Source organism: Rhamphochromis sp. 'chilingali' (assembly GCF_963969265.1).
Source record: "Rhamphochromis sp. 'chilingali' genome assembly, chromosome: 19".
In the NCBI taxonomy this organism is placed as follows: domain Eukaryota; kingdom Metazoa; phylum Chordata; class Actinopteri; order Cichliformes; family Cichlidae; genus Rhamphochromis; species Rhamphochromis sp. 'chilingali'.
The window spans coordinates 12,511,083-12,538,627 of NC_137946.1; the positions used below are offsets into that span (position 1 = coordinate 12,511,083).

A 27,545-nucleotide genomic window follows, 5' to 3' on the forward strand; every position below is an offset into this window, starting at 1 on the left:
GTGGCAGTCCAAAGATTCCACCGATACACATGATTACAGCGTGTTTCTCAAGAGGGAGCACTCCTAATCTAGATATCTGAAAGATTCACTTTTAACTCCAACCCAGTCACCCATATAGTCTCCCGTTGACTTTAGGGGGCGTGTCAGCCTCACACAGGCCATGTGTTGGCTAGTTGGTCATGTGACAACGACCTTAAAAAAAAAAGAAAGAAAAAGGAAAATGCCAGTGTTTGATCACATCACCGGGAAATATGAAAGAAAATATATCTGCACTAAACAGTGGGTATTTTCACATTTAATATTATGATGTCCTCTAATATTTTTTGCTTTCACTGCATGGTCATCTGGAGGCAGTTAATACAAAATGTTAATATTCCTCTGACGGCTTAGCCTACTTTGTGGTACTCAGCGCGGGCTTTTTGGCGAGCTTATTTTATACTTAATAGTATTTTATCCTCCATTACATCACCGCGATCCTCCTACAATGTTTTATATGGCAGGCTGACTTTGTTTTTGCACATCACAGCACTCTGGTGAAATAAAAGGGCTTTTTGTTGTTTGCATAAAAAGCCTTTAAAAAAAAAAGTAAGGACATTTAATGAGTGTGCTGTTAATATGAGCAGTTTCTGTGGCTTTCACTTTCACTGAGCGATAAATAGCAGGATAACAGGAATCAGTTTTCTCAAAACAACCACTGGGTTGCTCTCAGGAAGTACTGTATGAATATTAATATGGATGCGAATGCTCAGTGAGGATGCCCAGCGCTTGAACCAGCACAGCGCGCTGACATCTGCGCATTTTTTGTTTTGACGTTTTTTTTTTCTTCTTCTTTCTGTTCATCCCCGCATTTGTGAGCGTGTTTCTTTTGCGGATGATTTTGAAAGAAACACAGACACAAGGATGATGTCGGCTGGGGAGCATTTTAACGTCGCATTGAATTGCATATTGGTTTTCAATAAGATCTCGCACCGGCCAGTCTACAGCGATCCTCGGTAGTACAGTGCGCCGTTTATCCCCCTAAAAATGGAAGACCTTTCACGTCAAGAAAAGGCGTCAGTCCGGTGATCGGCGTCTGAATATCTAATTTTTTATTTCCACGTCAATTGACACATCTGGGAAAGGATTCATTTCCCTTCCCTTCTGTTTACCAAGACAGCTGTGTCATCAACAACCGGCGTGGTTTTGTTGTTGTCTGATTTTTTTACGAGTCTGGGCAACTGGTTTAGGCGATCGGCACAGTCTACCTCTGCGCCAGCCGTAGACTCTACAGCTATCAAGGTAGGTATCACACCTTCATTTGTGTTTTGTTTTTGCTGCATAAATCACAAAATCGTTTAGCCCACGTAGAGAGCTGTCGTGGTTATGGTGGTTATGGTCTGCCTTATTAGCAAATGAAAACATGGTATATTGCGGAGGGACGTCGGGCATTTTTACGCGTAAATTTCACCAGAGTGCACGGGTGACAGCGAGCCGCCGTGTGTTCACTAGCCAAATTGTTCAACCTTGAAGCCTCGCGGCTCGCGTCATTCAATGCGAGGCCCGTATTTTAGCCCCAAACGTAAAAGATCCGTGCAGATATCGCCACATCGCCACGCAGTAACAACCCACAGCTCGTGTACAGTCGTGACATCCCCGTATAAATATTTCACCAGAAAACAAGCCCGCATCAGCTGACTATTGATGCTGAAGCATGCACGGCGCTGTTAATCAAAATATCTACAGCACAGCGGTGACAGGGGCGGCAGTGTTTGGCGGTCTTAATCTGCATGGCCCTGATGGGAAACATCTGCATGTTTACGGATTATACGAGTCCGTAAATGCAGCACGGTTGTGTGTTTTTGAGTGTGCGTTCGTGCGTGCGTGTGTGAACGGGCGGTAATACTCTGATTGTGAGTATAGGGGTGACGTGTGTGTGTATGTGTGCGTTTGTTTGTGCGCATCCAGGTGAGGATGTGTTGGCGCGTCTTGGAGGTGCGGGAGAGAGAGGCAGGCGTCTGGATGGAGGGAGCCACATCACTAGATTTCTTTCTCTTTTCTAAAGGGAAAGCCATCTGGTGATTAATACTCGATCAACTGCCGCAGTGTTCTTCCTTAGATCCTCCATAAGACGATTCAAAAGCGTCGAGAAGTTGTGAATTGAACGCAAAATTAAGGCTAGTCAGCAATGTCTCCCCCCCTCAACCCATACCCCACCCGCCTTCCGGGCGTGACAGCCTCTAAACAGCCTCTGAACAGCACTCCTGCTGAGAGATTTCTTCGTCACAGTCCACCCTAAAAAGAAGAAGAAAGGCAAGAAAACACAAAAAACCCCAAAAAACAACTTGTAATTAGACTGCTTCAAAATATTACAGATAGGAAGCTATGTTGGAAGAAAATGGAATATCCATACAGTTTATTGTAGGTATTAACTGCCTGCCACAAAACAAATAAAAGCATTTAAAAAGGACAAAGCAGTCCCAACATGAATAATGAAGGCCTCCCCTTTGAATGTGCAATTAATGTAATCATTTGCCTTTAAAGATGCTGGACCAGCAAGACTGAATACTTCACTGCTTGAAACTGAGACTGACACTATTTACTAGCCAGTCCCAGTTGACCTTGGAGCTTAATAAGACCAAAATCTTCCTATACGTTCATTTAAATCTAGCTTAGGTTAACAGATGCACATAATCAGGGTCAGTTATGTGAGCATCTCTTGTGCAGTTTGGCTTAACCACTCCTAGCTACAGAGTGGATCGGGGTTGGGTGAGAGCAGCTGTGACTTTGGGGTCATTGAGTGCAGGCTATGAGCTACGCATGCTGTGCAGTGTGTTTTGCATGCAGAAGAAAACCGGTGCTCAGACCACCTGTCACTGACTGCCGGGCTCACCTAGTGATCTCAAAATGTGATTGTAGCGAAATGTGATTAAAAACAGGAAGTGGCAGCTCTGCGTTGCGGGCCGCAGTCATTTTATTGTGGTATTAAAAGCAGGAAGTGGTGGGAATTAAATAGAGTGGGTTTCATTTCATGCCCTTCAATCCCAGAGAGGTTTATCCCACTAAATTAATATTTAGAGCTTTTAAAAAATACATGAAATATAGCAAAAGACTTGAAGAAGAAATGAAATTGAGCGGAGGTTATTGTTGTTATTTACTAACGGAAATAATTTAAAAAAGGAAGTCCCAAGTGTTTTTGATGAGGAAAGAAAGATTCTGACTGCATTTGAGCTTCTTTCCATCAAGAGGATGGAAATGCTCAGCTGCTCTAGCCCGCTGTGTGCATCATGTCTGATTTAAAAACGAATGAGAAATTACTGGATCCAGTGAGGATGAGGGATGGCCTATGCGTGGCCACAGAGGAGAGGGGACTAATAGGAAAGAAACACAGAGAGTGAGGGGACTGATGGATGAGAGACAGACTTGGCAGATGCTGACATTTTAAGCCCATTTCTCTGGTGGAGTAGATACCCGTGTCTACATGAGCACTAATGGTTGTTTTTTTTTTTAAACTGAAGCACCAAAACAGATTGTTTCCCTAGAGTTTGAATATTAGCATGCTGTTAAAAGTAATACTATAGTGTAATGTGGGCAATGTTAGCATACAGTGCTATTTTTAAGGAAGAACATGAGACATATGGAATCAGAAATGACCACGATTTCCTCTGTTACAGACTGTGATCAATGTGAGTGACTGCAGACAGTTAAAAAAGTGCATTTTGATCAACTCTTCCTCTTTATTTGGTGTATATTTAGTTCACATCTTTTCAGTGGGTTTCCCGGGTGAAGTCTGGCCACATTTGTACCTCTGTCGCTCATCTTCACGTCCCCCCGTATATGTTCAACAAATGTAATGCTTGCAAAAGTGATGAAAAACCAAAAGAATACTACAGCTGAACATCATTTTTTTTTCTCAAACGGCAGCAACATATGATGTTGATCCATGTTTAACTCATTTTTTAAGGTAAGCTAGTGAAATAATGCTACACATTCACGTGTTCCTGCTTCTCAAACAGGTAGATTTTCAGCTTCTGTTTGTAAAATCTAACAGTAAAATTATGGTTTACACACATTTTAAAAAACCTTTTGGTCAAACTAAGATTTTTGCAGTGTTGTATCAGTTTAAATCCATGTTATTAATTGTTACTGCCCATGCTCCTTTCTAAAATGACAGCATATCCTCTTTGTATTTTTACTGGCACTCCTGTGTCAGTTTATATTTGATGGGAATCTTTAACAAAGGGAGATTCAGATGCTTTGAGGAAAGTTTGTGATATTCTCTTGAGTCTTGTGTTGTGGATATGCTAGAGGAGAGCTGTGGGTTTAAAAGAAAAGTCATTAAGGCTTTATATGCTTATAAATCAGGAATCTTTAAGGACGTATTTCTTTTTTGTCACATTGAAAAAATTCTGGTTTATAAATATATGACCCCGTGATGAGGCTGATATTCTGTTTTTGTGTCACATAACTGATAATACGACAGTTATCAGTTGTTAATGTAGCGTAATTCTGGCCATAATGTCGCGCTGACCTTGCTAAATAATGAGAACTCTAAGAGACTGATTAAAAAATGTTCACAGCTGAAAGAGCAGAGGATATCCTGTGATAGGCCCTCATAAGAATGTCTACACATCCCATAGGACACCACAAAAGGACCAGTCTGGGCCTTATTTTTCTGCTAAGGTTTATTCCCCTTGTTTGTCGAAACTCAGACAGGAAGGTTAATGTTTAAACTTGGAAAAAAGTCACAAAGTCAATGCAACATTTTCATTTCCAGGTCCATATTTCTACTCTTAGATCTGGATTCCCTTTAAGCTAGCTTTGTCCTGATTGGCTGCCCCTTTTAAACAGACAGTTCAGAGCAGAAGGGAGTGGGACTTTGGTGCTTACAGCCAGAACCGTGTGCCTTAGATGGGATATCCCCTCTCTCTGACTTCTTGTAGAATAGAAAGTGTGTAGAGCTGTCTCAAGCCCGAGCTTGTGCCTCACCGGGATAACAAACACCGACATATGCTGATCTCATTATTTCAAACTTTGGCCATGTTTATTGTGATTTCCCCCGATGTAAAAGTATATGTTTATAGAAAAGAAGGAAACAGAAAACAGATCCACTTTAATCTAAAGCTGTATAAAAATTTAATAAAATAAAAATTTACCAGGCTTCCTGGTTCAGTTTTAAACCAGTATATCACCAGTGCCCGTCAAACCTTAACACTAAAGCCTTTGCTTGTAGATCAGACTCACTTTTTCATGTAGCTATTTTAAGCAGACACAGTGTATAGGAGTACATATAGGGCTAAAGGTAAAGGTCTCTAGCGGCTTCTTGATTAAAGGGCATGCCATTTACAAACCATGTCCTGGATACAAACCCAGACCTGAACATTGTTCGATGACTGCCCCACTTTGTCTTCTGCTTTTCCTCCCCTTTTACTCCAAGACTACACAGAAATAAAAGAACCCTAAATTGATTCTCATTAAGCTTCTTCTTCTTCATCTTCATCCCCCACTATAAATTCTTTCCTTTTTTTTCTCAGTAGAGAAGACTGAAATACTGGCCACTCTTCTTTTCTGTGTTGCTCTAAATACAGGTTCTGAAAAGCAAAACAAAAACACAGCAAAATATAATAGAATAATAGGCAGACCCTGCACGCACTGAGGGACGAGGTGGGGCTATTATTTTGCGCTACAAATGACTCCTCGGTGCTTTATCTGGGACGTCCCTCTGCGTCCACTTTGTTGGATGCTGTTGCTTTGTGACTCTTCACATTAAAAGCTCATAGACGTCTGTCCCTTGTCTGACCGGAGGATGACTGAATGTATATGGGCAAATTAACCAATGAAAATTTAAATTAAATGCCCCATTTAAATGCTTTTTTTCTGGATTGTGAGTATCTTAGAGCATCCACTTTCACTGCAGTGTGTAGTCAAGAGTAATGATGTGTGGTAATGATTTCCTTGAGGCAACTCATCTTTGTTCATTTCCCCTCTGTTTTCTTCTCATTAAACCTTTCAAAGTCATTTGCATGGTACCATGCAAAATAAATAAAGTTAGAAGCCAGCAGTCACTCCTCTCTTGTTGGCGCCAGGCTCAAGCCACGTTAATCACCAGCCGCCTGTGTGCATCTGTGTCTTTGCAGCATCATAAATAAATGCAAACAAAATGCAGATGTTTTCATCAAAACATAAGTTTACACATTTACACATTTTTATGAGCCATTCAAATTTTTTTATTTTTTTATTTTAATCATTATTATTATTTGGCAAGAAGCTGTTAGCAAAGTCATTTCAGGGTCATTATGTTGGAACAGTAATTGGCAAAATCTGAAATTACAGGAGGGACACAATGCAGCTTTTCTTTTCGTTTTGTTGTTGAAATTATACATGTTTAGGCATGCATAAATGGACCAAAGTGGTCCATAGTGTTATATTAATGTCCCCGGTCTCATTAATGTTTTACATTTATGCTAAAGACCTTCAAGAGACCTTCATTAATGTTTGCTAAACGATTAGGAGGCAGAAACGTGTTAATCGGGGCAGTTGTGTGATGCAAACAATCAAAAGCGTATCATGTTCCGCAAATATTGCTCCTCCACATGTCGCTGTATTGTGTGAGTGAGTGGGTCTCAAACTGATGGGGAGACATGATGGTCTTAGGAGTGTCTCACAGTGATAATTTATTGTCTGTGACATTGCCAAAGGTCATCGTAAACCAGCAAAAACTGAGAGCACAGCAGTGTTGGAAATTGGCGATCGCACATTCAGAAATGTAAATTCTAATTGTAGTGTAACTTAAATATGCTTTTTAAATGTCAGAGCAATTTTGCCTTGTCCTGTTAAAAAAAGAGAAAAGACTGCTGCTGCTCAGCTACTTGGCAGCAAAAGGAACTCCAGCTAATTGCACACAAAAAATATGCTGGGGGGTCCCACAAGCAATATGAGTTGTTGGGATTGGGGAAGGGATTCTGAATCATGCAGGTTATTTTATCTTTGCCCCAATCTGGGCCGTTTTCTTTTGAGAAATAATTCATTTTTTAAAAGTCAGTATTTTAAACCCTGTAACGAGTTTAAACGCTTGAGCATTTTAGTTCAAAATCCAGCTGGCACTTTTTCAGCTCGCCACATTTTCTCGCAGTCTTTTGAGCATTATTGCGCAAGAGAGCAAGACGTACAGCAGGTACATCAAAAGCGGACGCAGAGGATGTTAATCACACTCCTGTTTTTTGGACACGTATCTCACAATCATCTTGTTATAAGTGACTTTTTTTTTTCCATCTGCCTTTTCTGGCCATGTGTCCAACGCGACCACAACGCGAGTACAGCGTATGAAAGCACTGCCTCCATCGGGCCCCCTGCAGTGTGTAATCTGCCATCACCTGCCATTTGCCCCAGTTATAGCCTTTTCATTTCATCACTGTCAGTACAGTGAGCAGCAGGAATGACAAGAATAGGAATTGCTCAAGTGAGACCCCCCTGCTGAAAGCCTGCCAATAAGATAAGATAAGATAACTCTTTATTGTCATTGCACAGTCATACATAGTACAGTAAAATGGCCTGGTAAATGGCCTGTATTTATATAGCGTAGTACAATCATACCTGTATGGACGACACACCTGTACCACCTCTCTTTCATTTCAGTTTGCACGGCTTTGAAAAGCTCTCAGACATACTTGACCTGATTCAACACCTTTAAAAAGTCCCTGTTGCGATTTTATTCACCTTATACAAAGACAGAAAAGAGCTGGCAGTTAAGTGTGTGTGTGTGTTTTTCTTTCTTTTCTTTTTTTTTTTTTTTACCAGCTATTAACATCATGTAAAGTTTGTCATGTCTTAATGTGTTACAAAACCCTCTTGTCGTGAGTTACTGTCCTGCTCTTGAACACTATGGGGTGCATAACATGGTCCCTAAGAGATATGATTTGTTTGTAATGAGATCGATGAGTGGGAGAGCTGTGTGTGTGTGGGCATGTGTGTGCTTATCCTGTACAGCCTACACTATGACTCGCTTATCGGGGGATGTTGAGCACGAAGAGTAGGCTGATTCAAATGTTGGAAGACCACTTGTGGCCTACCTGGCTTTGCTAATCACACCAACGCTGCCGTTGCTTCATCTGTCAATCAAACGAAGGCCGGTCTGACATGCAGGTTTTTTGTTTTTCCAGTATGACTAACTGGGGGAGAGTTCTGATGCTTTCTTGTGTGTGGCGATGTTTTGATTTGATTTTTGAATAGAGGTCACCTCAGTCCTCATGCTTGTTTTTTATTCTTCTGCAGCTATCTCTGGACATTGTTCTCTAGCCAGAGGCAAAAAAATTTTCTTTGTTTTTTTTTTTTTTGCTTGTTTGAATGCGTTAGCTCTGGGAAGATGTGAGTCAAGCCCATGAACTGCTGTGAGGCAAATCATATGTGTAGCTTTTAGTGATGTTCAGCTGATCCTTTTTTGCTTTGGGCTATTTGAGTTTGCTTAATTGTTGCTGAATAGTTTATAAGGTTTGTCATGTTTGGGGAAGGGACACCCACAGAGCTGCAGATTATTTTGGTTTTGGCTGTTATAAAATACATAAAACATGCAAAGGGATATAATTTACTGAAAAACAGGCCTTTCTACCTAACAGAGAAAGGCAAGATGCTCAAAACTGAGCATCTTGAGTTTTATCTACTTGGATATTTTCACGATAATTTTGTAAACTAGATATCTAAATATATGACTTTAAGCTGAAGAAACTAACAGGAAGACAATATTGCAGGGTAATCCACATCCGAAAATGAGTCAGATCTTGGGTAGAGAAGGATGCTGGCTCAGTGAAGCGTGTGCAGCTGCGGAGTGGAGCTCTTCCCCTCATGCACAAGTGGAAGCATTAAGGAGTTTTTTTTCTTCCCTTTTCCACAGTTCTTACTCTTGTCCCTGCGGCGCTATATCTCACAGGCTGGGTTTCAACAGCCAGATGAAAAGACAAACAAAACAGAGACTACATTTTTCTATATGATGTGAATTCCCTCGTTTTTTTGTTAATGCAATCTTCGAAAGCCAGACTAACTTAAAGGGACCCTGCTCGGTTTTTAAATTGTAGCACATCTAGTGGCGGCACTTGTCAGCGTCCACATGCCGCTGCCGGAGAAAAGTCTGCTCTGAATCTTATCTCTGCGGTATGAGTTGATATTCCCACAACCCTTTATGCATGTGATAGAACAACAAGCTGCAGACCGAAGGAAAATCTGCCCAGTGTTGTGTAAATGCTTGCGAATGTGCAAGCTGTTAAGTGTTCATGTATGCTAAGTGCAGTGGGTCACCTTGGTTACTGCAGATTCCAGCAGAAGATGATGAAGGCAAGGGCGAGCTGAGGTGGGAGCTGGAGATTGGGAGGTCATTGGCTCGCTGCCTCTTTTTGACCAGAAAGACATCGTTTGCAGCGACATTATTTCCATTGTTTTTGCAATTATTTTATTATTGACCAGCTGTGACTGGTCATGTTTTCTATCCACGATCCGTGTGTTGTTTGCTCTAACAATAGTGGATTTATTTCTTGGGCGAATAGGTGCATACATTGAGCATCTCTGAACGTTTGTTGTGGCTCAGGGCTGTATCCTGAGGAATCAGGGAAGCGCTTTTTGTGGGATATTTTTGGTAGCGCTCCATGAAAGATTTAGTGGTCACTCAGTTTGAACAACGCTGAGGAGGAGAACCCAAAGTGTGCGAAGTGCCCCTTCACATACTTTTAAGTGAGTGTACATGTGTCTTCTGTGTGTTTAATGTTTTGAAGCAATGACTTTGTCATTAAGGGTTTTGGAGGGTTTTTTGATTTTTTTACATCCCAGTTTTTCCTGATAGCTGCTTTGCAGTTCTTTCATGCCCAAAACATGAGAAAGACATCTCGAACGTTTCTCTATCTCTTATGCACCAGCCTTCCATCCTTGTCCTGAAATGATACATCTTCCTCCTCCTCCTCCTCCTCCTCCTCCACCTCCTCCTCCTCCTGTCCATTCTCATCATCCACAGGCATCTCACTGCACAATGCAATATTGTAGAGAATTTAGCACACAACAGCAATGCACGAAGGGAAGCCGAAGGCACGCTTGAACCCCCGTAACCCTCAGATGAAAGTAGTGACTGTGGTTTGAGAGAATTCTTCCCATCACACACACACCGCACACAAACGTAAATTTGTGAGTCACACAATGCACAGGCTCACACATTCACAGGTTTTACTTTAAGTGATTGTTTTGGTTTGAGGAAGGGTTACATTGATTTGTTTTTGTGCACGGGCCCACAAAGCAATAGGTGTCAATTGGAGTGTTTTCTGGCCTGCAGGTTAGCTGGCCAGAGTGTAAAGGGTCTTTGATTTTAAAGGCAGAAATATCTTTAAGTGTTTAAGAGCCGAAGTCAGGTCCTACACAGCGGGCGGTTGACTGAACCTGACATTAAACAAGTTTAACCCCGATTCTGGAGAAACAACACGTGCAAAGTATTTCTTGAGCTGATCATGAATCATTTATCAGTGCTCCAAATGGACATCTTCTCCTTCTGATCCCAAAACAGCAGAATTTATGAATGTGACATTGTTCCCGCGTTCAGATGCGTTAAAGGTGGACAGCTTGTCATAAATTATTAAAGGATTTGACTCACCAAATGTTTAGGACAGCATTTCCCACTGCAAGTTCAGTTTCTGTAAACAGAAAGCGTGAGAAAAATCTGGCCATTAATATATTTGCAAGCATGTTTGTACTTGCAAAAAGGCAACTTTTCGACAACTGACCAGTGCTCGTCGCTCTGCCACGCGCCGTCTCTTTATATTTTTCTGCTGAAATTAACCAAATTTAACAAAATATTTTGAGAGTTCTTTCATGGGAAGATCCAAAAACCTGCTAAAAAACCTTGCTATATTAGACTAGCACAAAGACTGGAAGTGGGAAAACAGCAAGCCTTACTATGCTAAAAAAAAAAAATGCCTGCCAGCACCTCTAAACACACTATATAAATAAATGTGATATAGCGTGTTAATTAGTGATCTTCAGAGGAAGTGGCTGGGGAATTTTGTTATCTTTGGACACAGATCAGGTTTGCTTTTCCCCCCACTTTCTGTCTTTTGAGCTCCGATAACCAAAGTAAACTGGCTTGTGGCTTTACCTTGCAGACATTAGATTTGTATCTGATCTCACTCTAAGCATTTTATAGTGCTCTAAAAATATGTGCAGTGATATGATTTGGTGGATTAATTTGTTAAATCCCTTTTCCTCTGCTTTGCAGGGAGTTTATAAAAATTGTTTAAACTTATAATAACCTTTAAATGATCATGTAGTAGTCCCCCCCCCCCCCCCCCCCCCCATAATAATGTATTTAGTGCCCTAGTGCTATGCGGAAGCTCTCGTATCATGCTGTAATATGTTTACTATAAATGAGTGTTTCATTCGATTGTTAAAAAGCATCTCTTCACCAGATGTTACCTTGTTAAGGAAAGTGCTCAACACAAGTCATCATTTACATTTGACATTAAATGAGCCTTGACTCTATCAGATTTAGATTTCCTGCATAATAAGAAACTGAATAGATTTCTGTGCCTGGAGTTAAGTATTTCAGACTGAAGCAAATCATAGACATAAAAACAGCTGATATGGTTTGGGCTGAAAGAAGTAATGAGCTGTTTCACCCAATAATGTGTATCCAGCCAATGTGAAAGTTGGCGTTTAACTGTAAAAACATTTGTGATGGCTATTTGAGAAGAAGGAGGTGGGATTTCACATCCCTCCTACTTTGGTGTTTAATTCTTTACAGTATTTAGTATATCAGCTGGTATGTATATTCTCACCTTAAGTATTTTTTATTAATCTTTGTCTCATTGAAAAAGAAAATGGTTCAAATCTGGCTTGATAGGATTTAAAATACTAAGCGTTATCATTTGAGTGTATTTGCCTGGATTAATATTAGCCCCTGTATAGCTCAGTACAGATACTACTAAGATACATACTGTGCTATTTAAGAAACATGTGATATTTATTGATCCTGAGAGAGTCAGGTACAAATGAAGCTGCAGTGAAGTTTAACCCTGGGATCATCCTGTATGATGAGGCTGACGTCCTGCTTTGTGAATATTCAGCGGCTAAGGAAGAGATGCTGACAGTGTTGCTAGGAGACCACACACAGCGACTAGTGTGAGAGGCTTGATTTCACCTCCCTCCCCCATTCTTGTCGTCTGGCTGCCTTTCACTGTTTTTTTTTCTATCCTCTCTCCCTTCCACTTGCCTCCATTTGCACATTCCCTCTGCTCCCATGCTCCCTGTCTCTATCTTCCCCTCCGTCAGTCTGTCTGGGCAGTACATTTCCCGCCTAATCATATTCGTCTTCTTCCCCGTGTTGCTATATCAGTGATTCTCTATTTTGTTGGTTTCCCCCATTTTTCACCGTGCCCCCTCCTCTCTCTCTCTCCATTTCCCGCTGCCTCTGTCTCTCCTCCTCTCCTAGCTGTGTGTGTTTCAGGCTGCTCATTCTTCCACTGAACGTTTTGCTCCATCCTCATGCACTGCTTCCTCACCGCCTCTCTCTTCTTCTCCTCCTCTCCTCTGTTTGTTTCTCAGGCTTTGCTGTCCAGCTCAGGTGCTGAGATACCATACAGATGTGGGCTGGAATGGCTTTGGTATTCAGGAGAAACCAAACAAAGTGAAGGATATGTATAGTGCACTGTTTCCTAAATATCTGATAAAGTGAGCCAAAAATATGGTGTTGAGAAAATCCTGACCCCCCCCCCCCCCCCCCCTCCCTGATTTCCTTACCTATTGTCACAGATTGATTATTGAATTATTTGCTACAACATGTTAGCAACATGTTAACTATCCAGCCTCTGCAAACGCAAACATACATGTTTTGTAGAAATTTTTCACTTTTATCGAGGCCACGCCAGTGTGATGATGTGTCTGTCCACTCTGCAGTCCTGCTGTCTCACTCACAGCGAGGTAAAACAACACTGCTGGACCGCTTGCTGAGGTGGAGACTGGAGGGCAGAGGGCTGCAGCACAAAGCCTTCCAGTGCTGTGAATCCAGTAGCAGCTATAGAAGGAAAGGTTTTCGACATGAGATACCACAAAATGTACACCCAGAGTGAATCCCCTGACTGCATAATGTTTCACTCATAACTTTTGTTACGCTCATAAATCACACTGTAAATGTTTTACACTGTCATATTTTACATAGGTGATTATGATGTGCCTCGATAAATTCCCGCTTCTCTATAGTAGTCATATTGGCGGAGCTTTTTCAGTTACTGCTATACACACAGAGGGTGTTTGAAGGGTGTTATGGGGGCCTTGAATATGTGTGTGTGTGAGTATGTGTGTGTGATGTTTGCTTATGTGCATGAATGAGTAGTTTGCAGCGTTGCATGCAGATTGAGTTACGTGAATCATGGCTCCATCTGCCTCCTGGTTTTAATGAGGAATTCAAGCGACTCCTGACCCTACAGATGCTCCTGAAACAACTTCCTAAACGCTCTCAGTTTATTTGGGTTAGAAAGTGACTCTGGGGATTAATAACAGGCACCCTATATGAGCGTATTGCATGCTTGTAAAAACAATATTTTGCAGCCTGGTCTGATGACACAAACCTGCCTGTAGATATATAAGATGCTGGACTCTCGGTTCTTTTAGCTTGGCTAATTGTACACCAACCCACAGGGTGTAATGTGACAATTGTGGGGCTGCCTACTCAGCTGCCAGATCCTAGAAACCAAAATCAAAGCTCCATTTAACAAAAGCCCAACCTACAGTCACAGCTCCCTAACCTAATTAACATTGAGTCAGCAAACACGGCAGCAGCAGCGGTCGAGGTTGTGGTCAGAGCTGTGGGGTACAAGAATAGCAGTAGCCACGCTGACACACTGGATGACACACTGGGCTGTGACAAAAGAATCACACACAGGTACACAGATCAACATGCCACCTGGCCCAGGTGACAGCGCCTGCTGCTCTCACTGTGTGCTTTTTCTCTTTATAGTAAGACATAGCCGAGCTACTGCACTGGCAGTGAAAATGGTGTGCAGACGATGGTAAACTGCTTAAGTTATCGAAAATATCTACAGAATTAGGAAAACAACAGCACAGCTGGAAAGTGTCAATATATACTTTTTGATGTATTTTCATGCTGTGTGAAGCATCATAGGACCTTAATTGTAAATCGGGTCTCATTAAACTGGATTCGCATGTGTTCCACCACATTTGATTCATATGGCTTGTTTCCCCCCGTTTTCTGCTTTGTGAGAATATCTGATAATGCGGACCATTAAAATTACTCACCAGCTACACTGCAAACAAGCTTAGCTTAATAATGCATGTCATGTAAAGTGGCTGATTCAATTTAGTTCCCCAGCAAAGCTGTTTAACTCATGCTGATGCCAGGGGCACCGACGATACCACTTGAGTGTCCACCATCAAAACACATTCAATTTCTATTTATGGTGGAAAAACACTAGCATCGTGCATCAGCTGACATCTGCTCTTTTCTTAGCCAATTGCGCTGCACACTCACGTTCTCCAACATGAAAACACTGTTGGACTCCCAGATATCTGCCCCACAACAAGCCTGACTTCACATGGAGGGAGCGTGAGTAGGAAGCTGTGCATGCACTACATATGACAAACCGCATTACTTTCTGGCTAGTAGACAGGCTTAGATAGGCCATCCCAGGGCCTGCAGCCAAAGATGCTCTGCAGCTGATTTACCATGCTTACTCAAATATTCATAACTGGATAATGAAAGTATAAATAGTTTTCATGTGATACACTAGAGGCAGGGGTAAACAAAGCTGCAACCTCCATCATCATCATCATCATGCATCACCGTGTCTTCGCTATGACGGCTGCCAGGTAGAGTAATGGGAAGGATTGTTCACTATGACACAGTGAGCGTGATAAGCAATGACTCCCTTACAACTTTTGCCAGTAATTTGGAGTTGATTATTTATGTTGCCGCATGAACAAAGTAATCACTGTCAATCTTGTCATCTGCATGCAGGCTGGAAAGTTATTAAACTTGTTTTTTTTGGGGGGTTTTTTTTTTAAATGATTAATGAGCTCCTGTTTTCTCTTGTCTAAAGGAGGGCTGCCTGTGACATACATCGCCATCCCCTGAGTCCTCTTCTATACCATGAGCTCTGGCTCTGCCCAGGATGTGGCAGTCGAGCATTTCCTGCGTGACATAGAGAGGCGAAGCAAGCGGCTACACTGCGCTGTGATAGGCTGCGAGGAGGAGCGATCCCACAGCGACATGAACCTGCTGTATCGTAAGAGCCGGTTGGACTGGAGGCAGAGAGACCAAGAGGGAAGTAAAAAGAGGTGAGTGGATTACAATAGGGTTCAGTTCAGTGGAAATATAAGCCTCTTATCCAGAGTTTAATTTTCAAAATCGTAATTCCAGCCACTGTTCGTGAAGTCAGAAGGGTTCACCTGGAAGTGAATCTCATAGATTTGCATAGCGGCAGGTCATGATGAAGTTAATACGGTCTTTAGATGAGATAAATTAGTAGAGCTGAATTGCACAAGGCAAAAACGGGCCAAAAGCACACATAGAAATGAGAAAACTGAGTTATTGCGTAATTTCTGAATGCATACACTACAGTGTTATAGTACATGGATATGAAATCAAATGGTTTTTGGCAGTAACATGTTATATAAATCTGGGCCATTCACTCTTTCACTGTTTTTTTAAGAAGCAAGTGTGAGGATTTATAGGTTGACTAATGTACATTTCACGCACACGCCCCCTTCAAATTCTGCAGGCCTGCAGCTTTTCAGAAGCAAAAGAGTAAACAAGGAATAAAGAAAAAAGATTTTAGAAAAAATTAATAAATTTAAATGAGTGATTTTTCTTAAGTACATAATTCTGCACATGGACGTCATGGCAAAGATGGACACATTCACCGTGATGTCACCAATTAAATCTGAAGCCTCAGGTAACGCTGGTTACTGACTGGGACTTTTGCTTTTTTTTCTCTTTTTTTTACAGTGAATTAAAAAACGAGTTACAAAATTGACAGATAGAATAGAGTAGGCTATGTTTTCTTTGAATGTTTGATTTAAAATATGGTTTCAAATCAACTATTGAGACCACAAATTCACAAGCAAAGTGCTGAAAGCGTCGCAAAATAGTGTTGCTTCCCATAGACTTTAACCCAGTCACAGTTCCTTTTGTAAACAGAGCACTGAATGCCTGCTGACTATAAGAAAGAATACAAGTTTAACTCTTTATCCTGCTAGGAATAACCCTTAAAGCTCTTTTCTGAACGGAGAGGATTCTGTCATATTTCAGGCCTGCTTACAGAACAAAATGAATCAGACATTAGTGAGGGCATCAAATGTTGTCTTTATGGCGGGTAAGCGTTAAGGCACTTTTGTGTTGGCTTCATGATTGAGACGTGCAGGATAGGTAGATCTTTTATTTTCACACTATGAGGTTACTGAATACTTCTTCTGCAGCTGCTTGATTTCACTGTAGCGTTGAGGACTTGCTGCTAAACACTGTGCAGTGTGTGTTCAAGGCTATAACTTGTGCACCAGTAGAACACAGTTAGCTGCTGATGCATCACCTCCAGACTCTTTCTTTTTTTTAAAAACAATCTTCCAGCAGAAAAGCAATCATAGTAAATCACAGCACAGAAGTGCGATGTCAACGATATTTAAAGTCCCACATAATTCTGTGATTTTTCAGCCCAGTATAATTTGTTTATTTTTGCAGGACTATCAGAATTAAGATCAGATTTGTATTTAGATACAGGAAGAAAGAAGAGAATCAAACCCCCAAACAAGCAAATTAATTCAAGCACTCTTCAAAAGGGTCAAAACAGACCTAACGTCATCACACTCACGTGACAGCATTGTGCTGAAAAGCCTGTGAGTGAGTGATCTTGTGTATCTGAGCATGTGGTTTGGGGGCAGAAGGAAGGATGTGCTGTTCAAATGTGAGTCACCTATAACTAACCGAATTCAGCATGGGGTTCGGGCTATTTGTGCTCGAGAGGAGAAGGAGAGCATCAAAGACAACAATTCAAGTTTGTTTAGATGTGCCATCCATTGCTTTATGACTCACGGCGGTAATTGGAGGCCCTCGTGTTGGCAGCAGAGATCAACGCCATGGCAGCATCAAGCCAGTGAAGGTGTAGGGCAGCAAGTAGGACAACGGGACACGATGAGTGATGAAAGCAGAGCCGAGTGGGGCCAGAGGAGCAGAGGTGGAAGCGGGACATGACCGGTGATAATTACGAACAGGACAGGGTCAGGGATAAAACTGCACAGGGACAAAAGGGGTGAAAACCGAACGGACTTAAGGGAGGACAGCAACTGCAGACCTGGCTGGAGAGAGAAGGAGACGGAAAGAGTGGAGGGATAAAGGAAGCTGTGCACTGACAGACAGTTTAACATCCCGAGGCTCCCAGTAGAGAAATCACATGAAGTGCAGGCGGCTGTGGAGATGCAAATGGTAAATAGGTGAATTTTAATATGAGTTTTAAAAATAGAGACAGTTCCTTATGGCACAAGGCATGAACAATTCCCAGTCGTGACAACTGTAAATAGTTTTAATAAATTCTTGTGCTGATTTGGAAGTGTTAGTGGTCTGGTAGAGGGAAAGCCTGGCAACTCATAGGACGAGAGGTGGGGTACACTGAACAGGTCGACAGTTGTCAGTTAAAGATATTTAAAGGTTGCTCTGAATAGACAACTCATTCATTTCTCTCAAAAACCCCCCACTTTGTTGTGTCTGTCAGCACGGCCTCATGATAGTAGAAAAACTTAAAAAACATAAAAGAAGAGGTGACTGTCTACAGTGACACGCACAGACAGAGACAGCTGTTGTCATCTTGTGGAAAATTCAAAGACATTATTCACTATGTGGTTATTTAATGTCACGGAAGGAAGGCATGTTTTATCCTTTAGTTCCTTTAGGGGCATTTAAAACTCTCACATGCTAGTAAACAGCCCTGTAATAATATCATTAAGAGAATCAATACACAATGACTGCCTTTGATTGCTTTGGTTAAACCATAAGGCACTTTCACTTTTTGTATCATTTTCTTCTGGTGACAGAAGAAGAATCGGATCACTTTGAAACCACACTGGTGACAACCCATAACTTAAGGCAATCAATTAAAGTGTCGCATACTGTGTCAGATATGTCACTGAGGTCCAACAGAATGAGGACAGACACACGCTTAGAGTTCAGCATTAACCCCTGACTTTAACAACAGACGACTTGACTGCTCTGATTTGCCTTCGAATCAGATTTGATGTTCTCAAAAATAACATTCTTTCAGGTCTGATTTAGGTGTTTAAACATAACCCGCTCTTAAACCTTGCCTCCAAGTGAGAAGGTGAATTAGAAACAGGACTATATGCTGCTACAGGGGTAGGATGATATGAACTGGATTTCTCCAGCGAACGCTTTATCGCCACAGTTATCGAAGCTTTTGGGAATATCTTGCATTCTGAGAAGGAGATGGAGGTAGTATTCAAGAGTCTGTTCTACCAAAGGTGTGGTTCAAAGGGCGAAGCAGATGACATCACCTTCTTCTTCTTTCTAGTGCTTGCTGGGATCAAGACATTAAATTTATCTGCTGGCAATCATACCATTAAGAAAAAGCAAGACAGAGGATGTTATTACAGCATAAAGATTGTTTATGGAAATTGTTTTGACCAATATTTCTGTTAGTCTTGTATTCATGATAAAAAAAAAATCCCATTTGCACAGGAATCATATTGTGCCTTTAATTAACAAGAGCTCATTGTCCTGAAATGGCAAGCTTCATCTCATTCTCCAGTACAGATTTTCATTTAGTGAGGTTTAGAAGTGATGAAAGGCAGATTTTGTAACCTTTAGACAGAGCCGGGCTAAGAGTTTCTCCCTCTTTATAGTAAGATAAGCTAACCAGCTGCTGGCTGTAGCTTCATTTCTAAAATGCAGATATGAAGGTGGTATCGATCTCATTTAGCTCCCGCAGATTATGAGCTTAATGCGAAGCAGCAAGGAAGGTAAAGCAAATATAGAAGTGGGAGTCCTGATACTTTGTGAACCGCTGAGTCTGGTCTCATTTTGAAACTGTTGGAAGCTCCTTCTTTTAGATGGAAATAAGAAAAAACACACAGACTTCAGTCAAAAAGAGCAGCTCAGCCTCTGTTCTGGGCTTAATTTGGCCCTGTTGTATCTGTGTCGATTGTGAAGAGTCACTAGCATGTCTCTGCAGGCATTCAAGGATACAAAGATACATGTACAATGCACTCTGTTCCTCTAACACACTTATATAAACACACACTGCCTCACACATGAAGAAGGAAAACAGAACCCTCTCTTTTCTCTACGAGCAGCCTCATTGCATTTTCTGCTGCTTGAAATGTTGAATGCAAATCGAAAGCCCCATTTGTCTCCTGTGCTTCACAGGGATTGCAACTGAACTAAAAGAAAGCGCTGCAAGGCCCATAGTTATATGTCACAATTAACTACTAGGCTGAATAATTTACAGTACTGTGCAAAAGTCTCAAGTGCATCCCCCTCCCACACACACAGTTCTTTATGTTTTGCTTCCAAGGAGCCAGAATTTCTTGTCATTTTGTTATTTCTTTAAGTGGTCTTGACCAATAGTTCTCCTGACTTTCTCACAGTCTTCCAAAGTTGTTTTTTGGACATTTTCTCCCTCTGTTTTTCTGTCCATTCCTTGTACCTGACCATTTTCAGAGGGATGTTTCCATTTGTCTTTTTTAAGGTCTGTGTTAAGTCCTTTAACATGGACCTGCGGATCATTCAAGTATAAAAAGCTACTTAACCTAAGACATAAACCAAAGATTTGTCTGCACATGACATACAACTGTGGAATGAACCTATTTTAAATTGGGTCTTTAGGCACTTTGTTACTACCAGCCTGTTGCAGAAACACATAGCTTGTTCCCATTTCTTTAGCTGAATGTGTGAAAAAATGTCAAATATAACACATTTCGGCTTAAAATAGCATTTTTTGCACCACAAGTTGTTTCCCGAAGAGTTAATCACTGAAAGCCTGGCGCATCTTGGCATGGTGTGGTAAAAAACATGGTATGTTTTTGAGGAAACTAGACAAGTGGATGACAAAAGAAGAGTGGCAGACCTGAAAATCTTCTATGGCACTCAGTATTTGAAAGTCATGTCTCTAAAAAATAGAACAAATCCAGCAAAGACCTGACACAGCACCTGAGAGATACAGTACATCTGGCCCTTCAGTGGATCCATCTACTGTTCACTGAAACTGTTCACTGAAACAATCTGGAGTGGTCTCCGTGGAATGGTGGCTGTCAAGAAGCAATTTTTAAGGAAAGGAAACAGGAAACAAGGAGAAAAGGCTGAGATATTGGACACACGACTGAAATTGTGTGACTGAAATATTGCATATTGGATATGCATTCATATTTAGTCATTTTTGGTTCATATTATTTTTAAAATGTACAGAGTTGGTCAGGAGAGTCTACAGTCATTTGTAAAACATAGTGGAAGCACTGTCTTGGTTTGGAGCTGCCAGTGGTGCTGGAGATGCAGTCAAAAGAGCCATGTTGTTGCAGATTGAGATTCACCATACAATGCGTTCTGGAAAGCATCTGATTACGAGGAGCTTCATTTTTTGGTATGAGAGTAATAATAAATTGCCAGTGCAATAAAAGCACATCTGAAAGAAAAAAAACACACAGTGGCACACAATCAGTCTTGGATTATCCTTCACAGAGCTGGACCTCTACACTATTGAAGCAGTGTGGGAACAATTGGTGGGATCAAAACAAAGGGCAGCCAACATCCAAAAAGAGCTTTGAATGTCCTACGAGAAGCCTGGAGAACTATTCTCGTAGACTACTTGAAGAAATGTCAAGAAAGCTTTTGCCTATTTACATTTTACGTAGCAAAATATGGAGGAATGAGAGGTGCAACATCAGACATTTAGACCAAATATGAATATAACCTTCTAAATATGCTCCTTGTTTTTTTTTTTTGTGTGTGTTTTTCTTCTGTGACATTAGACACACAAAATTCTATCACACGTGTGAATGTTTTTTCCTAGTGTCAGTGCTGTGGTTTTGCTCATGATGTTATTGACTAAAGCAAATAAATTTACTTCGATCTCAGTTGGCCAAAGACTTATCTCGTGTTTCTCAGAAGAAGAAGATGACTGAGACAGCTTTGCTTTTTACAATGTAACTAGTGTTTTGTGTGAAGATGTGCTCTTCAGGCTCGATCACAGACTGCTGAAAAATACTTGAATCCTGTTGTGCTAACTGTATAAGAGACATATTGTGTGTGTGTGTTTGTTTTTTTTTACATGCCCTGCAAATATGTAAGTTACCCCAAAGAAAAAAATACTATTCCAGCTACTGCCCACTTTAGTGAAATGCTGCTGTATTCTGTCAGATTTTGTTTTCTTTGTCAGTTTCATTTTTTTGCTGCAGTAGCTTGTGTCATTGATGATTTCAAAGAGCAAGTATCAAACACCAGAAAATCACAACTGTTCCCATGGTAACAGATGAAATGCTTCTAGTGATCCTGAGAGCAGAAAACAGATGTAGGTTGAATATATAAACATATTTAAAAAAAAGAGAGAGATGAGTGAAAAAAAAAATTAAGGGAATTCCAGTAGCAGAGTGCACACGAGTACCTTGCTTATGACAAGGCAATTGGTTTCTAATTGAATGTGTCTGAAGGGTAAGCACACATTGAGGAATACAGAAAGGTAAAGGAGCCTCCAGGGTGTTTTTCTCAGCAGCAGACGCCCTGCAGGCATTTCTTTATTGCAAAGACGATGTCTGGAGACCAAAGAGAGAGTGAGGAAAAGGGGAGGTCAGTATAAGGAGTACTACATGACTGTTTTACACCTCTCTATGATTTCTTCATGCTACAGTATTTTTCCTCCATTAACACTTTCTTGACCCGGTTCCTTGATTCCAGCTCCACGCAAAATGACCCCTCAGCTACTGTTGGCAAAGTCAGAGACCTGGCTTCTTTCCGACGGCACTTCCGAATGGGTTTCATGACCATGCCTGCCTCCCAGGACCTGTCCCCTCACTCCTGTGCCTCTGCCATGGCGCCGCGCTCGCAGTCCTGCCACGCTGTCGGAGCCGGAGATACAAGTCTAGAGAATGGAGATTACTCAGACACCCAATCTCAACACGGCGGCCGCTGCCCTCCAGCCAAACCCAAACGCCACCCCAGTACTCGCCTGAGCTCCTCGTCTGCTGACAGCAGAGGACCTCCTTCTGAGACACCACCTCCGCCTCCACCCACTCACTCCCAGGCAAAACACTCAGAGAAAAAGAATGGTAGGAAATGTGTTTTCAGGTGCATATTTTACAGAGAAAATTATGTGTTCTTTTGAAATTGCTTTCTTTTTTTTTGTTCCCTGCAGCCATGAAGAAGTCTGACTCTGGAGAGATTGGAACAAAGAAGGTGCCTCCTTTAAAGCCCAAGAGAAGTCCCAGCACCCAGCTTTCCTTTGACCCTCTTCCTTCACGTGTGCCTCCTTCTGCCACATCAATGCCCTTTCAGGCATCAGACTCTCAGATTCAGACAGGAGATGGGGATGATGAGCCAGTCTATATAGAAATGGTGGGCCAAGTGTTCACCAGAGACAGTCAGACGGCCACACCCCACCCTGTAACCCCTGTGGCCACAACACCGGACTCTGACTCAGACCAGAGTGAGGCAATCTATGAGGAGATGAAATATCCAATGCAGGAGGACAGGGAGTCCCACAGACACCTCCCTCCCAAACACGAGAAACTGAAAACCTCTAAACACTTTCATGTGACACCTTCTTCTGCCAGCAGCTCCTCTTCGCTGCCACGCCCATCTTCTTCTTCCCCTTCCTATTCCAAACCTAAAGCTACTGTATCAATCTCCCATTCATCTCCTCTGCCTGCCTCTGCATCCTCCACCCCAGTGCCCCAGGTCCTCTCTGCCAGCCCCCACACGCCACGAGCTCCTACACCCTATCTGCTGCAAGGGAATAAATCGGAGCAAGAATCAAACACAAAGATCCCGGCGCCTTTCCCCAATCTTCTACAGCACCGGCCCCCGCTGCTCGCCTTCCCTCAGCCTGCAGCAGCCTCCAGTGGGGTCGGGGTGCAGAACAAGTCATCTGCTTCCACTAAAATGGGAACTCAGACATCAAGCGCAACAACACAAGCGAGCACCTCTTCCTCGGCCTCTTCTAATATTCCTGTATCCCTGTCGGGCTCCAAGGAATCATCAGGAGGCAGTGCAGCGCAGCAGGACAAGCACAGCAGAGACGCCCAGTTAGGCCCAGCTCCTGGACTGAGAGCCAGGAGTCATTCCACGCCCCTGCCTCCTTCCTCTAAATCCACCTCCCCCTTTTCCCATCACCATCATCACCCTCACCATCGCCCCTCACACTACCATCACTATCGGAAGCCAGAAAGAGGAGATTCTCCTGTGCCGACCAAGAGCAGCTCCCAGGCTTCTAACCAGGCCACAGTCCAGACACAAACCTCAAGTACAGGCAAGGAGGGCAAGTCAGTTAGCTTCCTCCTGAAGTCTGACAAAGGTGAGAAGGATAAGGACAGGGAAAAGGACAGAGACAGGGACCGAGACAGAGAAAGGGATAGGGGTAGAGGAGACAGGGACAAGGAAAGAGAGAGAGACAAGGACAGAGATAGAGACAGGGATAGAGATAAGGATAAGGAAAAGGACAGGGAAAGAGACAGAGACAGAGAAAGGGATCGTGATAGGGATGGAGGTCCACACTCTTTACAGTTGGACATCACTACCAGCACGAGCAGCCAAACGCCTCAAAGCAGCACCAGCTCAACCCCCACGCCATTATCCTCATCCCAGCGTCCTCACTCTCGCCCACACCTCCGTTCTCACACGCCTCACGGCCTTCCAGCGTACAAGCCGCCCTCCTCGGACAGCCCCTTGCTATGGACCTACCCCTCCGGTGGCTTCAGGAGGCCCCCGGCTTATGAGAGCTTGAGAGGCAGCTCTCAGACACCATCTCTGCAGCAGCCCTCGAGTCTTACTGGTATTGGTGAAGGTGCGTTCAAGAGCAATGGAGGGTCTGCATCCCTTCAGTCTAAAGTTGGCTTCATGCCTTGGGACAGCAGTGCCAGTTTATCCGCCGATGACGGGTCTTACTGGCCTATGCAGAGGAAATTGTCCTTCAGTCACGGCAGCAGAGAGACAGAGAGTAAGTCAGAGGTTGCTTTTTTATTACAAAGTGCAAATGCCATTAAAAATAAGGTTCTATTAATCCTGTATTCTTTTCTTTTCCCTCTTTCAGAGGATGAAGGCCGGGCATGGAACGGTAGTGCTGATGCCCTGTTAAGGACGGACAAGGAAGAGCTTGGAATAGGGTCTCGGGGAGGCCATTCAGGCATCCCAGTCCACTTCAGTGGGTCCACAAGCAGGGCTCTTGGACACAGTGAGTCACTGGCCGGTGTTGACAGCAGCCTAGGATTCAGAGCTCTGCCCAGGGTAGGGCTGCCTCTTCCCTGCCAGACCTTTCCTGCCTGTCGCAACGGAGGTAGGGAGGCACCCTGGGTTGTTTTTTGTTTTTTTTAAAAGCTTATATTTTAATTGAATTTAGTTATAAGGTCTAAACATTTAATATATTGTAATTTATATAATAGGTAAGCCCCTTATTAAAAGGATATTAACAATTGTGACCTGTCACATTTCTGGATTCGACTGCATCCTTTCTATGACATTTTGCGGTAACTTTGTCTTGGAATGTGCGAACAAATACTCCTGTTTTTATCTTATTTTGGTACCATTCGAAAAGACAATAATTGCTGAATCAGGAATAAACACCAAAATAATTAATTTTTGGTAAGTAGACAGTAACTGTTTAGTACCTTAAATAATGAGCAATGAGTTTGTGTTGCAGATCAAAAGTCTAGCCACATAACATAGCTCTGTGTGCTGAAATGAAGTTCTATCCATCTGCTCCCATTACCAGGCACACAATGTAATGTTTGTTTCCTTACAGAAGTGGGGCGGCTGGGTCGCTCCTCCTCTGCTGCTGGAGTGAGACAGGTGGGTGGAGGAGACGTTCAGAGACAGAGCAGTCTACCAGCACGAGAAGCCTTGAATCAGGTGAATGCACTGTATTATATTCACCAAGCCTTAAAACTACAGTTTCTTTTACCGTCATCCCAGGTAGATTTGAGAGTGAACATTAATATTGTTCTCATTATTACTTCCCCTACTGCTAGAGACACAGCTCCTGCAGATCTATTTTTAGCTGGTAGATATGCCCACTGAGCAGAATAAGGTTCTGGCCTGCCTCAAAAAAAAAAAAAAAGAGAAAGGTATATGACGTAGGTTAGTACTCAATCAGTAAATCAGAGGCCTTTGCGGGTTAGAGAACATGCTGTACTCTGTTTTGAGAGGTGAACTGCAGTCTTCTAGCAGCACATTTCACCCGGTTTCTGGCTCCATAGCAAGTGCTGACGCAGTTTGAGTGTGCTGCAGAGACTGTCTGCATGTGTCTGGTTGACCCTCCCTCAAACTGTAATAGATGCAGCAGGACTGCATCCTGGTGGCTGTCTGCAGGAACTGCAGTTCTTTTTTTCCTACATGTGTGAGGACCAGCTGTTACTGGTAACACCACTGCAGTAATCATGTAGGTTTATAAATGAAAATATTATCATGTGATAAATGACTAGATGAAAGCACTAACTTGACTTTTAACCCTTTTGCGTTCAGCTGCATAGTTTGGCCCAGCCTCAAGTACCCTGCAGTCCCAGCAGTCCCAGTGGTCCCGGTGTGTCACGGCAGCAGCAGCAGCAGCTTCAGCTACACCAGCAGCAGCTGCAGTTAAAGCAGCAGCTTCAGCAGCTTCAGCAACAGCACCACCTGCAGCTGCAGTTCCAACAGCTCGCCCAGTTGGCACAGGGACAACCTGTTGTCAGTGGGGTCACCACCCCATCCACATCGCAGACCCAGAGAGACGGCAAGTTGCTGGAAGTCATCGAGCGTAAGCGCTGCCTGTGCAAAGAAATCAAGGCACACAGGCGTCCTGACAAAAGCTTGTGCAAGCAGGACAGCATGCCCATCCTCCCTAGCTGGAGACGGACACCTGAACCTCGTAAAACTGGCACACCTCCCTGCCAGAGGCCACAGGCCGTTGTGTGGGACACGGCTATCTGACGTGGAAGTCAGGCCAGCGAGTACAGCACTAGAAGAGATGAGCTGAAGATGGCAGAATTATGAATGAGAGTAAAAATGGATATAGAAACTAGAAAATTCTTTAAATGGCTTTGGTGATGTAATTACCACCAGGGAATGGGAGACTATGGACCAAGAAGAAAACCCTTGATAGCATTTTTATTGTGCGATAAACTGATCTGTGAACAGTAACTGATGAAGGGTACTGGAGACTCTGAACCCATCTGGGGAAAAAACAAACAAAAAAAAAATGCTGATTAAGAGGTGAAGAATAAGAAGTATTACAATCAAACTACATGAATTTCTTACAAATTGGATTTGTATCTGCTCTGTATTATGTAGTACACTATGTAAATGTGTTCTAATTGCTAATGTTTTTTGCCACAAAACACCAGTATTATTGCTACAAAAGGAAGACGCCAACTAACTAATAATTAGCGGGTTGTTTTCTGAAGTCGGTGTTGCCAAATTTCTTCCTGACTACTTGATACATAAATTGTGTATTTTCGCCAACAAGCAGGTGTCCAACACGCTTAAAAACTACTCTGTGGATGAGAAAAGGCAAGACTCATAAATAAGTTGCTGAAGTGTTTCTTGAAATTGTGAATGTATATGAGATGTCTTGGTATCAATAGATTGTCATTGTGGATGCAAATAATCATCACCGAGGAGTAAAAGCTACCTACTGTATCTGTTTGCATATTTGTAATGTAAATCTATTTACTTTCTCAACGTTTCTGCAATTTTATAGCAATATCCTCCCGACGCTGGAGCAACATAATTAAAACTTGTGTCAACTAGCCTACAATACATATCTAAGACTTGAAGAAGTCATATTTACTGTGTCATTCTCTGCATGTCACGATAGACATACAGTATTGTAAAAAAAACAACAACAAAAACAAACAAAAAAATCCCAACTAAAATAAAAAAATTAGTGTAGAGATGATCATGGCAAACTTTTACATACAGCAAATCTTCACTATGATAACGTGTGGTTGTATAAAAAGCTGAATATGTTGTTGGGGGGGGGGGGGGGGGGGGGTCCTCATTAGGAAAAAATTAATAAATAAATAGGTGACAGATGGCACATGCTGTGCAGTCCAGCCAAATATAGATACAGATCAATGGTACAAAAAAAATTTCATCGCTCATGCTTATCCACAGTTGCACATTAGTGATTGTTCCACCACACCGAAAAACAGGCACTCAACACCCATCAACACAGACTGTGCAATATGGTGCAACTGATAAGACTGTGAGTATTGATCACCTCAAACAGAATGCTGGAACAATCTGCACAAAACATTGTATACGCTTAGGACAGGTTAAACCCTAATGTACTGTAAATAGATATGTACAACTCTATTGAAAATGTAGCAATTATTTCCATTTTCATACT

General features: G+C 42.3%; 2 protein-coding genes across 2 annotated transcripts in view; one reads left to right on the plus strand and one right to left on the minus strand.

Moving 5' to 3' along the window:
* The window catches only part of LOC308386962 (lysophosphatidic acid receptor 6), a 222,117-nt gene that overhangs the window by 128,948 nt on the left and 65,624 nt on the right, over positions 1-27,545 (minus strand). The gene's annotated exons all lie outside the window — the stretch shown is intronic.
* Positions 210-27,135, plus strand: nyap1 (neuronal tyrosine phosphorylated phosphoinositide-3-kinase adaptor 1). The gene is made up of 7 exons (XM_080867775.1): positions 210-279; positions 15,054-15,291; positions 21,905-22,275; positions 22,362-24,161; positions 24,255-24,497; positions 24,963-25,069; positions 25,682-27,135. Exons 2-7 carry the CDS (start codon positions 15,104-15,106, stop codon positions 26,123-26,125), a joined length of 3,153 nt encoding a protein of 1,050 aa, XP_080723901.1. The 5' UTR covers positions 210-279; positions 15,054-15,103; the 3' UTR covers positions 26,126-27,135.